Below are 16705 nucleotides of genomic sequence, written 5' to 3'. Positions count from 1 at the left end.
TTTTGTTTTTATTTTCATTACTCTAGGTACAAGGTGGATCCAAAAAGATACTGCTGTGATTTATGGTGAAGAGTGTCCTGCCTATGTTTTCCTCTAAGAGTTTTATAGTAGCCAGCCTGACATTTAGGTCTTCAATCCATTTCGAGTTTATTTTTGTGTATGGTGTTACAGAATGTTCTAGTTTCATTCTTTAACATGTAGTTGTCCAGTTTCCCCAGCACCACTTATTGAAGAGACTATCTTTTCTCCATTGTATATTCTTGCTTCCTTTGTCGTAGATTAATTGACCATAGATGCATGGGTTTATTTCTGGGCTTTCTGTCCTGTTCCATTGATCTATACTTCTGTTTTTGTGCCAGTACCATACCACTTTGATTACTGTAGCTTTGAAGTATAGTCTGAAGCCAGGGAGCCTGATTTCTCCAGCTCTGATTTTCTTCCTCAGGATTGCTTTAGCTATTCAGGGTCTTTTGTGTTTCCTTACAAATTAAAAAAATTTTCATTCTAGTTCTGTGAAAAATGTCATCGGTATCTTGATAGGGATTGCACTGAATCTGTAGATTGCCTTGGGTAGTATAGTCATTTTCACAATATTTATTCTTCCAACCCAAGAACATGGTATCCTTCCATGTGTTTGTGTCATCCTTGATTTCTTTCATCAACATCTTATAGTTTTCAGGGTACAGGTTTTTTGCCTCCTTAGGTAGATTTATTCCAAGGTATTTTATTCTTTTTGATGTGATGGTAAATGGGATTGTTTCTTTAATTTCTCTTTCTGATCTTTTGTTGTTATCAATTTTTAGTTAAAAGGACCTGTTCATATTTCAGAAACCAGTGTTTAGTAACTCATCCTTCTCATGCTTCTGTGTTCACCTTAGGCCTAACCTAGGGTACCTCTCCTCCAATTGTAATCCCAAGTTTGTACCACAGAGCCCCAACCTTATAAATGCTCCTGGAATCTAATTTAACAGGCTTCTTTTTATTCTCTTATATCCTTGCAGCCTTTGCACACCTGCCAACCCTGATGCAGCATTTGGCCGATAACTACAAACACTGGAAGACGTTAGATGACCTAAAGTGCAAAAGTCTGAGGCTTCCATCTGACAGCTAAAGCCAAGACAGAGAAGGTGACCTCCTGATCTACAAAGGGCACTGTGAATCACAGTAGTGTAAACAAGAGGCTTTCCTTCATAATGAAAATGAGAGATGTAGGTTAAGGAGCTAATGTTTAATATCTGACTTTTAATCATTCAACTTCCCAAATTTCATTTTTAGAAAATTATGTTACATGAAGAAAAATATATGTTCTTTTGAACAATCACTTAGTGACAGAACAAACACATGGCAAAATCCTTTGCCCTGCTGTCATCCTGTCTGCCCTCATCAAACCCTGCAGCTGATTCACTGTAACTAGCAGGAGACGTGCAGCAAAGACTTGGTGCCCACGAGCCCACCATCTCTGTGGATGATGGACCATGTAGCTTAGCTAGTGGTTTAGCTCATCTTTTACCATGGAAGTCACCATCACGGTTTAGCTTGACTATTTTCCTCAAGAGCATCAATCTAAAAGGTTCATAAGAATATCTAAGAAAAGAAACCCATATAAAGTGAGCAAAACAACTAGGACCAAACTGCTGATAAACTAGTTAGCTTCAGAGCCTCCATGGCTAGGTGGTTCTCATCAATGGTGTAACACCCAAGTTAGAACACAGTCTGTCTTGGCCTGGTGAGTGCCTTCTCTAGACTGGTATCAGCAGCCTGTGTAGTCCTCTCTCCTGCAAAAGGGATTCATCTTAACAGAAAGCCAACCATGATGGGGAAGGAAGTGACATCTTGTCTGTGGGGAATCCAAGAGCTTTTTCCCTTTATTTCTGGTTTACAGAGGCAGTTACAAGGCACTATAGTAGGTATTATATACAAGCCATTAATCTGAATGCCCTTGGACAAGCTTTTTTTTAAAAAAAATTTATATACATTTGCTGTTTAAAATTTTTATTAAAGCAATCTAAATTTTCAGGGTTTAAGTCCATGGAGTACGTTGTGCCGAGTACTGAGGAGACAGAGGAAGTTTCAAGGTTCAGACGTTTTTAACCTATCTATATTTAAGATCATGCCATTTTGCTTTAATGATGAAAAAAAGATTGCAAGGTGTGTAAATATATCAGAAAATAGCATATGGGGAAGCAGTAAATACTATTTTAAGCTATTAATTGTATGCTAAAAGCTTCTAAAGCACAAGTGCATATTTTTATACAGCTCTTTTCACAACTTTCTGTGGTCTACATGAAGTCAGACTTGAGATTTTCTTTTCTCTTTTACCAGCCAACCCTTCACTATGTATTATAAATTAGAGATTCTGTAAACAAAATCTTTGTTTTTCTTTCAAATTCTCTGTACTTCATGCTGCATTTCTAAGAGGTATAAACAAACAGAGACTAAATTAACTGAACCAGTAGTTAGTTACTTTTTTCAAATGAAAATTGGAATGCAGAACACGTGGAACTAGTACATGGGGGCAAAAATTACTTATCACTACAGAACATGCCAATGTTTTTTTCTATGTTTTGTACCAACAAATGGAAACATATATGACAATTCCATGCAAAGAAATGTACCTAAATTATTTTTGTTAGATGGTAAGAGAACTTGCTTGGTCAGGACAGCAGCTAGCTTTGTATTGTAATGCTGCACTAAGTAAATGTGATGAAAATGTTTTTGTGAAGTACTTGTAACTAAATTCCTACAGCCATTTTTAATTCCTAACAGCTGTTTTTATTTTACCTCTTTGGCCTAAATTTTTCATAATTTCAATATTTTGGTTTAGTGTTCTTTATTTCATGAGTCACACGCTTTGTTTTCAGAACACATTAAATTCAGGATGTCAGAATCCCATTTTAAGGAGCTAAATAATTTGCCTAGGCTTCAGAAGCTTGCCTGAAGCAACGACAATCTTTCCTTGACCATCTCACTTTTGGTTCCATTTGGTAAGTGACATTCATCAGATGTCTGACATTTTTCTATGTGAATGTTTGTTAGAACTGACTCAATATAATTTCAAATTAATTTCATATTAACACTGCCAGGTACTAAAGCTTTAGCATAGCTCTGCTCTTTATCAGTGTAATCTACTATGGTGTAATCTACTGAGTTGCTAACTAAATAGTGCATTCCTCCAAATAGTCTTTCAGATGGTATGTGTATCAGATGAGTGAGTATAAACTATTATAATTGTCTCTCATACTGAGCGTAAGTCTGTGTTGAGGGGAACCCTATTAATTTAGGAAAATATAACATGATCTAAACTAGAGAGAAGTCACATTACTACTACTACTTAACCAGAAGTTAGTTATAAAATACTGTTACCGGGACCAGAATAACCCTATAATTTAATTAGGCTATTCTTTACTTCCAATTTAAGATTTTAAAATATGCTTACCTTCTGAGTTAGGACTGGTTAGTCTTGTGGACAAAGAACAAGCCTCATCTATTAATCAGAACGCACTCAACTTGAGAAAGATAAATACAATGTCCCTCAAGTTTAGGCTCTTGATTGTGTTATGTGAGTAAGCCAGAGAATGAGGTAATAAGGGTATTTTTAAATAAAAATGACAAGGCCCACAGCATAGTATTACTTCTGGTGTTGCAAATATAACAGCACTGAAAGCTAAGCTAGGGAAATGGAAAAAATGCACATAATATTTATCGACCTCAGTTACAGTTGTATTCTTCTAATTTGAAAGTTCAACTTTTTGCAGCACTCTGCATACAACTAGTAAGCAGCCATCAAGTCTGAGTCCCTGCTAGATTTTCCCATCTCACTGTTTTACTCCCATCTCTGACCTTAGGGCATTCATGAAAGCAAAAACCATCAAGTTCCCGTGAATGGGTTGGAGGTTTTCCTCTAGATTTTAATAACAGAGGGACTCACAGTGGTACTTTCATCAGTACTATTTGCTCCCCCAACTCACCTGTGGTTTGTATCATTCATGTGAATAGATTACTATTACATAATACTAATCCAGAACAAATTAGGGAAAAAAGCAGTTAAGAATCTATGAATTCCTTTTATAATTCATTGAATATCTTATACAATTCAAGAAAACTTTAAAACTCATGACTTAATAGTAGAATCTCCAAAGAAAAAGCTAGCTGGTAATAAGAGAAAGTCCATCTATGGAAGAAAATTAAAAGCCTAAAAATGACTCTGATCAATAATCTGACGCACTCAGCCCAAAATGCATGTCTGCCTGGTTTAGGAATCCTACCCACGTTCCAATTTCAGTATAAAAGATTAGCAGTGCCTCAGTATGACTGCTCAGATATGTATGCCACGATAACAACAATCTGTCCGCTAAGAGGCAGTGCTAATTTTTCTATTCACATTCTTCTATTATATAATGGAGGTTACATAAATTTTATTGTATTTCTCCATAAAGGTATTTTCATTGTGAATTAAAACAGAAACAGTGACTAGGAACATTATCTGGTTTTGCTCAAGGGGTAATCATACAACCCTTCTCTCTCATTCCAGTCATGTTCAATTTCTGTTTTTAAATTCTTTACTGATGCTAATGAGAATTGAGCTAACTAACTGGAAGGCCTTACCTGACTGGGCTTCAGCTTCCTTATTTATAACATTATGGCACTGGTCTGGCATAGATGACCATAGCTCTTCCAGACTTTGTAGGTAGTTGAGGAAACACAACTGTCAAAGGTAAAAACTAGTTGACAACAATTTACAAAGATTCCATTAGGGTGTGTGTGATGAAAAAAATAATCCAGAAAGTGTTCTTTGAGAAGGATTAGTCCTCTGACACATCAGCCACCTGGTGTTTACTTCAATACAATTCTTTCATCAGCAGTTTAAAGATTAACTCCACAATTAAACCCACCCATTTTTTAATGTATGGGAACACTTTTTAATTTTTATTCTTTAGTACCAAAAGGGAGAAAGAGTGCTCTAAGGGCTGATGGGGTGATGAAGATGATTAAATCTCAGTGGTCTGCCAAGAAACTCATAAGTGATGCCTGTCTCAAGCATTTCATATTTGAGCCAATGGTAAGATGAATCAGGCACTTTGAAAACACTGTAAACTTTACTGATCTAGCTCTCATCTCTGGCATGTATGAGGGGCTGCTGCTGGTCTGTTACCAAGAAATCTAGTCATAGCTGTTCAGGCTAGGGGGAAAAAAACACCCCTAATAAGATTCCTCCTGATTTGTGTTTATAGGGATTTAGTAGAAAGAAAGCCAAAGAATAAAAAGAACTGTTATTTTCTATTTCTACCCTCCTCCCAGGGTCTAGGTTCAAATTAAGAAGCTTAAAACACAGCACTCACCCTTCAATAGCAGCACATAAGTACAATTATTATGGAATCTTCATTTCCTACAGGGAGGCATCAGTTTTCTGGATATCTCAAGGTTTAAGTTCAAGATATGCTACATCCTACCTATTTACTCTTCACCGGATTTTTCATTTTTTCTCCCAAAATATCATCTATAATGATCATGTATATTTATTTCCCAAAAAGTAGGTTCCTTGAATAAATCTTTAAAAGAATGACAGGTATAGTTAAAATACTAACTTACTTTGGAGAACAAAGGTATTTCAAAATCCAAAAAGGCTAAAGGAAAGAAATTACATGTACTATTTTAAAAATCTAATCCCTTTTGATGAATAAAATTTAGTTAGAGGCAATATAATTACATTAAAGAGAGTGAGAGGTTCCAAAAGCTACTCTTCTCCCTCATTAAACATAAAACTCATATAATTTCTGGTGTAGTTTTTTCAAAGCATAAAAAATTTATCTCTGTGAGGACACTGTGGTATAATTTAATTCTGCTTCAACAGGTATATGTTGATGAACTCTGAAAACTTCACTTTCTGAAAATTCACTGCTGAAATTAGACCCATTCCTGCAATGGTTTCAGGTAACTGTTATGTGAAAAGTCAAATGAAAAACTTGTGCAATATTCTTTGGTGAAAGTACTAATACCTGAGAAGCAACGTGTTGCTGGTTTGCAGCCCCAGAAAAAAGAATTCAAACAATTGGAATTAAAAAAGAATTCAAACAATTGGAATTTTACGGAGTAACAAGAAAAAATTACAAAATTTAAGTGATTAATATGGTAATGGTTTTCAGAGTATTACCCCTATATTTGCTGTTCAAGGTTCATGCACAGGTGTTCAAATTCCTTAAACTAGACAGCAAGATATAAGTCACCATTCTCCTCTAATTTTTGAAATAACTTTAAGCTGCGCAATCCAGATTCTCGTTCTCCATTTTTCCACAAAATAATGAGATGATCAGCAGAACATGTCACTAGTCCATGATCTTCAAAGTACAGAAACATCTGTAAAAAAAAGTTTTACTTACTGATTATAGGCACTTCAAGGAGAAGAGGCTAATACGAACTAGGTTAAGACAGGTGCTTGTTAAAATGTGTACCTTGGAGACTTCTTTGGATCTGACTGTAAAACTCCATATCTTTCATGAGAAATGTTATTTTTAAGTGTTATTTTTAAGTGTGAGTTATAATCACATACAAATATACAAATGCTAGACTAGTAAATACTACTCAACTACAGAACTATAAATAACAGCTATTTTTGTAAAGTACATGAAGTCCCAAAGTATCGTCTAAATTTTACCATTAAGATTTTTGTCAGAAGTCCCAACAAACCTCCTTTACTTAATCATTTTTACTGGCCTTCTTATTTATGCAAAAATGGCCACCAATAAAATGTCTGAATTCCAAATTCTCCAAGAGAAACAATGGCTTTAGCTCTCTATATAAAGAGATATAATCAATCCTTAAGCATTTACTGAGTGTCATCTATATGCTTATAGTCCCTACCCTCAAGAAGGTTCTAATTCAGTTGTGAAAACCAAATCATAGTTGAAACAATAAGGGTACCAATTAAAGATGATGTAATCAGGTACTAAATAACATAGTTCAGGCTATGATTTGCCACAGAAATGCAGAAAACGGAGGCACAGATCAATAATGAATGAAGTCAGAAAAAGCTTCAAAAACATAAAACTCTCCAAATAAAAGGAAGGTCATGCCCCGTGAAGAAACAGACTGGAAGGTAAGAATAGGAAAATGCAATGTTGATGAGAAGGCAGCATGCATCATATGGAGTAGAGAGCTGGTATTAGCGAGGAGATAAATGAAAAGGATGAGCTCTTTGAGGGAAAGAGTGAAATGTAGGAGAGAAATAGGATGCAAGTTTTCTAAGAAATAACTCATACATTTCTGAAGATAGCAGGAGAAGAGCTCAGCTGATGATGTAGGAGTGAGGGGTGGAGACCTAGCAGAGCAAAATTCCTCAGGAGATGGAAAAGTTAGAATTCAATAAATACAGGTAGATAGGACTAGGCTTAGAGAGTAAGGATCAAAAGAAAATTCAAGAAAGAGCCAAGATTTTTTAACAAAGTAATTAAATGTCAACACTTCCACTCAGGAAAATTTCTAAGAATCGAACACTTCCATACAATGACCAAATGTGCCACACCATTTAAAACCTTTAATAGGTTCCTACTATTTAAAACATTAAGTCCAGGGACTTCCCTGGTGGTGCAGTGGTTAAGAATCCACCTGCCAATGCAGGGGACACAGGTTCGAGCCCTGGTCCGAGAAGATACCACATGCCGTAGAGCAGCTAAGCCCGTGCGCCACAACCACTGAAGCCCACACGCCTAGAGCCTGTACTCCACAAGAAGAAGCCACCGCAACGCACCGCATTGAAGAGTAGCCCCTGCTCGCCGCAACTAGAGAAAGCCCGTGTGCAAAGACCCAACACAGCCGAAATAAATACATAACTTTTTATGTATGTATGTATGAATGTTTTTTTTAAAGTTCAAACTCCTTAGCCTTACATTCAGTAATCTGACCCCAAACTACTTTCCCAGCTTTATCTCCTACTGTGTCCATTCATTGGAACACAGTCCTCCAGCCTAGCCAATCTGCTCCTTGCCACCAAGTAGATTCTATCTTTGCCCTCCTGTCTACCACATTCCATCTGCACAACTCCCAAAGTTAAAAAACAAAATGGGGCTTCCCTGGTGGCGCAGTGGTTGAGAGTCCGCCTGCCGATGCAGGGGACACGGGTTCGTGCCCCGGTCCGGGAGGATCCCACATGCCGCGGAGCGGCTGGGCCCGTGAGCCATGGCTGCTGAGCCTGCGCGTCCGGAGCCTGTGCTCCGCAACGGGAGAGGCCACACCAGTCAGAGGCCCACGTACCACAAAAAAAAAAAAAAAAAAAAAAAAAAAAAAAAAAAAAAAAAAACAAAATGAAAACAACTGGGCTACCTGGCAGAGGAAGGCAAAAATGAGTAAGATGTAAGTACCCAAAATCAGGGAGCTTATGGTCATAAGACTATCTATCTTAATCCTACCTAAGCATCAAGGTTCAGCTCATATTCAGGACCATAATATTTTTATATTATATCTCTTTGTAAACTCCAATGTCTAGTGTAGTGCCTGAAATACAGGAAATGCTAATAACAAGTGTTGTGCTGTTGCTTCTAAGTATAAATGCACTTTCAAATGAAAGACAATTTGTTCCTCCCTGGCTATGAAACAGGGAAGAACAATTTAAGAAACTCATGGGGCTTCCCTGGTGATCCAGTGGTTAAGACTCCATGCTCCCAGTGCAGGGGGCCTGCAGCACGCGGGAACTAGATCCCGCATACTGCAACTAGGAGCCCGTATGCCACAACAGAGATCCCGCATGCCGCAACTAAGACCAGCACAGAGGGAGGGAGGGGAGGGGGGGAGGGCGGGGAGGGAGGGGAGGGGGAGGGGGGAGGGAGGGGGGAGGGAGGGGAGGAGGGAGGGAGGGGAGGGGGGAGGGAGGGGGACTTAGGGCTCTGCTTATACTGTTACCAGTTCCAATCATTTCTTTACCTCGACTGGTCTTATTCCTTCTTCATTACAGGCAATAATGCCTATAGTAAATATTAAAAGTATTTGAATATATTTATAATGAGTTAGAACTTTATGCATCCTATAGTTCTCAACTATTATTTTCATATATGCACAATGACAGTCAAGACACTGGGTTTTACTAAAGCTAACAAATTATTATCCTCCAAAGGGAGGTAAAAACAGTACTGTTCATGAATTTGATAAACTTCCCTGGAATTAGATTCTATAAGGCTTTACCTCTACATACATAAACACAACCCTCCATGTACCCTCTATTTACTACTGTTACATATTCAACATTATTCACACTGTCCTTATTGTCAGCTATCTACATCTCATAAGTAATAGTAATTAAGTGATTTTTTAGAAGCAAGACATTCCTTCTTCAAATCATTTCTCTGTAAAGAGAGATCCTAATGGCACATACTATATAACCTATCCCATTCCATGTTTAGATTCCACAAAAACCTACAGATAAGAGAAAGTTTAGGTCTTTATGAGACCAAATGAAAGAAGAGCAGTGAGATGCAAAAAGCAGGAATTCCCTGGACATTTATATGCCTATTAAAAATAATACCTCCACAGATGATGAGTGTCCAATTAAATCTCCAATAAGCTCTAGTGAACATGAAGTGGCATTTTCTTGTTGTTTTTTAACAGGGTGGCTGGCTTGTTTATTTACTCTTCCAAATCCCCACATATTAAAAAAACCTAGAAAAACACAGCCATTTCAGTCATTTTCGAAATTACTGTGCTCTTTTCTTATAATAATAATCTAAGATCAGAAAAACAAAACTTAAATGCAAAAAGTGTTCCCCACTTATTTTAGTCAAGGGCTAAGTGAGCGGCTGGTACCGGGTACTATGCTAGGGTTTTTTAAATATGTTACTTTGTTTCCTCTTAGCTACCCAGGTTTGTTGCTCATCTCTTTTTATTGTCCCTACTCACGCACTGGTGAAGGTGTGTTAACGTGAGGAAAAGGCAATGGGAATCAAAGAGGAGAGCAATGAAAGGCCTGAATGGCAATGAGGTGGGGTGGGGGTGGGGGAGGTCACAACTCAGATTTATCAATAAAGGGTAGGCAAAAAGCAACATAGGGATGTCCCAGAGCAATGCCCTATGACTTCAAATAACCAGAAGAAATTCCAGGGGTACCAGCATCTGATTTCTTATGCAAAGACTGCTAACTAACAGGGATTTTGTTTTTCAAATCAAACACCTGAAAATCAAAGAGTTCATGAGATGATATAAATACAAAAATGTTTATAAATAAATTGAGTTCTATGTTAATGATAATGCTTTAAGGCTGAAAGAACTTTGACACCTGATGATACAAATTCTGTCTGTATACCAGACATAATTACAGACAATATAAATGAGTAAATAGTTCATTAGGCCATTTAGTCAGTCAGATTACCAGGAATAATAGTTTCCCCTCAAAACAAAAAAATCCTAGTTGACTTGAACTGAAATAAACAGGTAGTTCTACAGTAAAGCAATATTTAAATGTGAACCCTAGGTCCCAATTACCAAATGCTTCATGTAAACATCTGATGCTTCTTTGGAGCACACTGTATATTATTTTGTGGTTACATACCACTGCCTTTCTTCTGTCTTGCATATGAGAAAAAAAAAAAAAGCAAGACTACCTTTCTGAGAAAAGATACTCACCTGTTGGTACAGGTTCAGCTGCAAGCTGCTGTTTTTCTCGTAACTCCCAAATGCGTACACTTCCATCTTCTGAGCATGAGATTAACTGCCTGTCAGAAGAGAAAATCAGTGATAAAAAGAGCACCATGGAAGGCCTATGCTAAATTTGCAGTGAAAGAAATCAGTGGAGCCCGCAACTGCTTTTATTCAGCTCTTGGCAGGAGCCAATAAAAATCACAATTTATCAATATGGCTTTACAATGCAAAGTAAAAGCACTCCTCAAGAAAGGCACACATTATACTGTTACATTGGTTCAAATGTTATAAATATGTATCATTTCCATTTTTAAAAATGCATTCAGGAAACAGGTTACGAATTACAGTTTCACAATATCCTGAGAAGTCTCATTCCTTCCTCTCACTGTATCTCTTCTCAGGGCGCCTCTCACTCTAAAAGTATCCTGCATAGAAAATAATTCTATTTCCTTCATATAATTCATCCCTAGAAACTCAACAGCCAAATCTACCCTGAGGGGAAAGCCCTCAGTTGGTAGCCTTAGCCAACAGGAGACTACCATTTAATTGTAGCCGTAATCAAACACCACCACCAAAAAGGTGGGTTTGTGGAAAATAATATAAAAAGAAAAATTAGTACACAGTCAGTGCCCAAAAGTCTTTTATCTTTTAAAATAAATACCGAATTTTAAATTATCTCTTCTTATAATGAAATTCAATGTAATTCATTTGAACCTTGCTTCTTGTAGATTTCATAATATAATGCCACCAACTCTTCTGCTAAGATAGCCATGGGGTATTCTCCATTTCCAAAAGAACATAACAGGTCAAGCCACGGAGCCAGGTGACTTTGCCCCTTGAAAAATTACACTGGTGGCCCTGGGAACTATGCATTTCTTTCACCTGTTACAGAACTGACGGAAACTTGTACCTGTTTGGAAGTTTGGCAACGTGCAGGACATTGGAGTCATGTGCAGTTTTCTGGCAGGCAATCACACGCTTCATTTGAAGGTTATACACGTATAAACCCCTTCCAACTGCAACAAATACATTCTGGGGGGGAGGGGGGAAGTTCAGTAATGGGCATAAAACTAGTACTTACCACTACCTGGTGTAATAGATTTCCAGGCCTGGTGTGAGATCAGAAAGCCATTGTTACCTTCCCTATTCCTAGCCTTCAGCCCAAATTATTGTACTGCCCTCTGAAATCCAAAAATATCAAAGCACAAAGGAAAGCTCAGCATTTAGAAGGTGGAAGGACACAACTGCTAATACAGAGAAAGCTTTGTATATTATACCCCACAGCATCGCTTTCTTCCTCTTTGAAATGTGACAGAGAAAGGAGCTGTGGCTGACAGACTGGCCTGCAGTGGAGGTGGAGCTGCTGAGGTACAATCTAGGTTTTCATCCACATAATACTATATCCTTGGGAAAACTACTTAGCTTCCTTTGCCTGAAAAATGTAAGCAAAATTACTTGCACTCCACATCTTAAGCGTCACAAGACCTATAAAGGATACAAAAAAGCATATGCTATAGTGGCATATATACAGTGGCTTCACAAAAACATTTTTCCAAATGTAGTATTAGAAACACCTTTTTACTAAAGCACCTTTAATCTTTTGAAAGTACTTTCACCAATATTTACCTTACTTCAACCTCACAACATCTCATTAATGTAGGAAAAGCTATTTTCCAGAATAATAAGTCAAAATAAAAAAAGATTAATATCACACAAAAATTAAGACGTGAGAGTTCGATATTAGAATCCAGGTCATGTTACTCCAGTCCCTTACTCTTGCCTCATACCATACCACCTAACTTCCAAAATTATTTTGCAAGTCACTAGACTTCTGGTAGCTCTTGTCTTAGAATCATTCATTCTTACTCAGTTGGTATGCCAGTAAGAAAGACCTTTCAAAAATCCTTTTTTTCTTGCCTACCTGTTCTCACCAAAGAATACTTCTCATGCAGCCTCAAAGGCTACAACGCCAACTCAGACCTACAGTATCTCGACCAAAACATGCCCCCCAAGGCTTACCAGAGTTTAAATCTGGAATGATCCCCTTGACCCTCAGGATTGGTATTCTGCATGTAGCAATGCAAGCTGAAGACCAGTGCCATGAGCATTAATGAGAACAGCTAGACAACTTGCTAAAATCTAGTGCCCTGGGTGACATTCAATGCAGAGAAACCTCAGAAACTAGTTATATGGACCAGGAAATCTGTGCAGAGTTTAAATGATTTATCCAAAGTCACAAAGAAAATTACCAACACAACTAGAGAATTAATAAGCTTTGGGGCAGCCTTTACTCAACAGAATCACTCTATCAATCACTTGTCATCAACAATGAATGGCCCTCCTGCAGAAAGAAAAAAACTCCGATAAAACAAAGAAAATTAGGGAAAAGTGAGTGCTTTATTAATGCTTTATTAAGCATTTATAGCAGTTAATAACACCAATCGAAAATTTTAAGATTAAAGAGTACAAAATGCAAAACTTTAAACACTTTTACAAAAGTGAGAAAAAGGTATCAAATTAAAAATATATACGGACTTCCCTGGTGGCACAGTGGTTAAGAATCCGCCTGACAACACAGGGGACACAGGTTCGATCCCTGGTCTGGGAAGATCCCACATGCCGCGGAGCAACTAAGCCCGTGCGCCACAACTGCTGAGCCTGCACTCTGGAGCAGGCTGAGCCACAGCAACTGAGCCCGCACGCCTGGAGCCCGTGCTTGGCAACAAGAGAAGCCACCGCGATGAGAAGCCCGCGCACCACAACTGAAGAGTAGCCCCTGCTCACCGCAACTAGAGAAAAGCCTGCACGCAACAGGAAGACCCAACACAGCCAAAACTAAATAAATAAATAATTTTTTAAAAAAGAAAGATAAAAATATATATACATATAAAATTTTTAGGGCTACAACTCTTAGAGATAGTTTCCATCTTTTCTGAGACTACTGTCTTTTATCATATTTACTTTAAAAAAAAATAAAATTGGGATATAAAGAAACTTAATCTTTAGGTATAATAGTGTTCTTTAACCTATTCTTACCCTACTCTGTTTTAGTTTTGTTTTGTTTTTAAGGTAAGAGAGGTGCAAAGAAAGCCAAAACAAAAACAAAAAAACAGACCATGCTCTCCCCATCCAGAACACTATTACTGAATTTTTAAATAAAAATAACAAAACACATACAATTAGAAGATTTAAACAGTACAGGAAGGCACAAAATAAAGTGAGGTAAAAGCCTCCTCTAACCCCTCTCCTCAAAGTTTATAACTCAAACATTTCTTGTGATTATATTTAGAAAAGGAACCCTCATTTTAAACATTTTCTGAGCCCCTGAAGCTAAAAGAAGAGATGTTCAGATCAGAGCCAAGATTCAGAAATCCATTGGTACTAATCTACTACTGGAAAAAAGGATGTAAAGTGCTTCAAGAGCATCACTGCCAAGGCCTAAAGGATTGAAGTCAATAATTCTCACACAATCATCTTGCCCCATGATGCCAGAAGACTAAAAGAAAGGCATTCCTGAAATTTTTAATTTCCTTTACTGCTCCGGGAAAGCATCAGAATCTTCAAAAGGATTCTTTCTCAAAGTGTTTCTTAGAACAATTTTAAGCATTATCCTCAAATCCTGTGGGAATATTTAATCCAACTCAAAATTTCAATAGGGTTTTTAAATCTGTGGCCATTTAATCACTTCCTTGCCTCAAAGATAAGAGCTAAGATTAAAATTCTTTTTTAAAGCAAGTGATGCAATCTTTGAAAAATATCAAAACATTTTAGAGCACAACGTGAACACACGGAATGATAACTTTCTATAGGATCATGAGATTAAATTTTTAAAATTAGAAACGGTTTATTAAAAGAGACAAGATTATAGATATTTTTCTCAATTTTTTTTTTTTTTACCTCTTCATCCCATGTGAAATGATGAATAGAAACGTCATTTGGCTTTTGACAGAGTTTTATTTCTTGCTGAGTGTCCAGCTGTGGAGATGGGTCCCAGAAGTTGCGTTCACAGGCCTGCACAGTCCAGTCCAGGATATCCCAGATGATGAGCTCTCCAACATGGGAGCCAGTTACAAAACTCAAATCTAGGCAGAGTTCATAGATGTCTCATTATTGACCATTTACCTAAGCTAAACATAAAAATGAATGAACTGCCCAGTAGTATTGCTCTATAAAATCACAATGTTTAGAACAGTGAGGTAACTAGACAAGCCAAACAGGAAGCTTATCAGAAATAGATTCAAGCTTACTTAGAAATTTAGTATGTGATAATGATTGCATTTCAATTCAGCAAAGAAAGAAATACCTCATGCTGGACTATTTGGTTAAGTATTTGGGGAATAAAAACAAAAGAACCTTACCTTGGATCATACACAGTGAAGAGAAGCTACACTTCTGTTTCTCCTTTACTCCCACATTCACCACATGCCTGACACCAGATGCGTGGGGTTTTCCCACACCAGGCAATTCTGCGACACCAGCTGAGTGTCCCTACAATTCAACTCAACTTTGACACTGTCTACCTGGAGATAGTGTCAGATCCCACAAATTAAGGACTCAGTCCTGCAAGACTTCTCCCACTTCAGATACTAACTGCAAATCCAGGTTGTTACCTGTGTTTCTGACCAACTGGCTATAAATCGAAGAGTCCCACATCCCCTCATCAGGTTCAGTTAATTTGCTAGAATGGCTCACAGAACTCAGGAAAAGTTTACTTACTTTATTATACAAGGATATGATAAAGGATACAGATGAACATCCAGATGGAGGAGATGCACAGGGCAAGGTATGTGGGAAGGATCGCAGAGCACGCATGCCCTCTCTGAGCATGCTGCTCTCCCAGCACCTCCACGTGTTTGGCAACTCAGAAGCTCTCTGAACCCCGTACTGTTGGGATTTTTATGGAAACTTCATCACATAGGCATGATCGATGACTAACTCCACGTCCAGCCCCTCTCCCCTCTCTGGAGAATTGCCGCGGGGGCGGGTGGCCAGTGGCCAAAAATTCTAAGCTTCTAATAATAGCTTGGTCTTTCTGGTGACCAGCCCCCATCCAGGAGCCCATCAAGAAAGAGTAGCCTCATTAGAACAAAAGACACTCCTATCACCCAGGAAATTCCAAGGAGCTCTGTCAGGAAATATTAGACCAAATATTAGAACAAAAGATGTTCCTTGTGCTCTTATCTCTTGGGCAATTACAAGAGTTTTAAGGAACTCTGTGCCAGGAACTGGGGGCAACGACCAACATATATATTTTCTGTTATTTCACATATACCAAAATAAGTTTCAAACAGATTAAAACATTAAAGGTATTTAAAGAACTGAGGAAAATAAAGGTGAATGTTTTATGAATATGGAGTGCTAAAAGACTTCTCAAGGAGACAGACTGGAGGCTGGGGAAAGAGATATGAGTAAACACCTGCTTAGCACAAAATCATACTTTATTTTTAAAGATTTTTTTGATGTGGACCGTTTTTTAAGTTTTTATTGAATTTGTTACAAAATTGCTTCTGTTTTATGTTTTGGTTTTTTGGCCTCAAGGCATGTGGGTGGGATCTTAATCTCCCTGACCAGGGATCAAACCCACACCCCTTGCATTGGAAAGGGAAGTCTTAACCACTGGACCGCCAGGGAAGTCCCCCCCAAATCATACATTTAAATGACAAAACTCTGGGAAAAGTCTGCAATTTAGATGTCGAAATAGGTTGATTATACTTGATACATAAGCACTTCTTAGAAATCACTAAGAACAAGATAAGCACTCCAGCAGAAAAATGGGCAAAGGACCTGAACTGGCAAAACAAGAAATACAAATGGCCAGTAAACATGTGAAAAGACGTTCAATTCCCTAATAATCAAAGACATCTAAAAGCAATGAGATACTATTTACTGACTTGCAAATCGGGAAAGATTATTTTAAAACACGAAAACGCCCGATGCCGGCAAAAGCATAAGGAATCAGCACACTCACGTACTATTCATGCCCTAGTATAAACGGGTGTAATCTTTGCAATCCTTGGTAATATACATCAAAACCTTAAAAAGTTGTAAACCCATTGATCTAACAATTCCACTTCTAGGAATTTAT

General features: G+C 37.8%; 2 protein-coding genes across 5 annotated transcripts in view; one reads left to right on the top strand and one right to left on the bottom strand.

Annotated features, from left to right (window-relative positions):
- Positions 1-6104, top strand: part of PDE8B (phosphodiesterase 8B) — a 151345-nt gene extending 145241 nt beyond the window's left edge. Inside the window, exons 21-22 of one of the 3 annotated variants that reach the window (XR_004349109.1) lie at positions 1002-2984; positions 4938-6104. Coding sequence is in view for 1 of the 3 variants with exons in the window: in XM_032626077.1 (XP_032481968.1) it covers positions 1002-1111 (110 nt within the window). In the remaining 2 variants the exon portion in view is untranslated. Of the gene's footprint in view, positions 1-1001 lie in introns of all 3 variants that reach the window. The other 2 variants (XR_004349110.1, XM_032626077.1) reach the window with 2 other exon arrangements.
- The window catches only part of WDR41 (WD repeat domain 41), a 45658-nt gene continuing 34451 nt past the window's right edge, over positions 5499-16705 (bottom strand). Inside the window, exons 9-13 of one of the 2 annotated variants that reach the window (XM_032626078.1) lie at positions 14518-14702; positions 11531-11652; positions 10606-10694; positions 9512-9645; positions 5499-6354 (exon numbers count right to left, since the gene is read on the bottom strand). In XM_032626078.1, coding sequence (XP_032481969.1) covers positions 6202-6354; positions 9512-9645; positions 10606-10694; positions 11531-11652; positions 14518-14702 — 683 coding nt within the window. In that variant the 3' untranslated portion in view covers positions 5499-6201. The remainder of the gene's footprint in view (positions 6355-9511; positions 9646-10605; positions 10695-11530; positions 11653-14517; positions 14703-16705) is intronic. The other variant, XM_032626079.1, reaches the window with a different exon arrangement.

Source organism: Phocoena sinus, chromosome 3, assembly GCF_008692025.1.
Source record: "Phocoena sinus isolate mPhoSin1 chromosome 3, mPhoSin1.pri, whole genome shotgun sequence".
NCBI lineage: Eukaryota > Metazoa > Chordata > Mammalia > Artiodactyla > Phocoenidae > Phocoena > Phocoena sinus.
The sequence above is the reverse complement of the archived record's forward strand: the minus strand, read 5'-3'. Positions and strand labels throughout refer to the sequence as shown.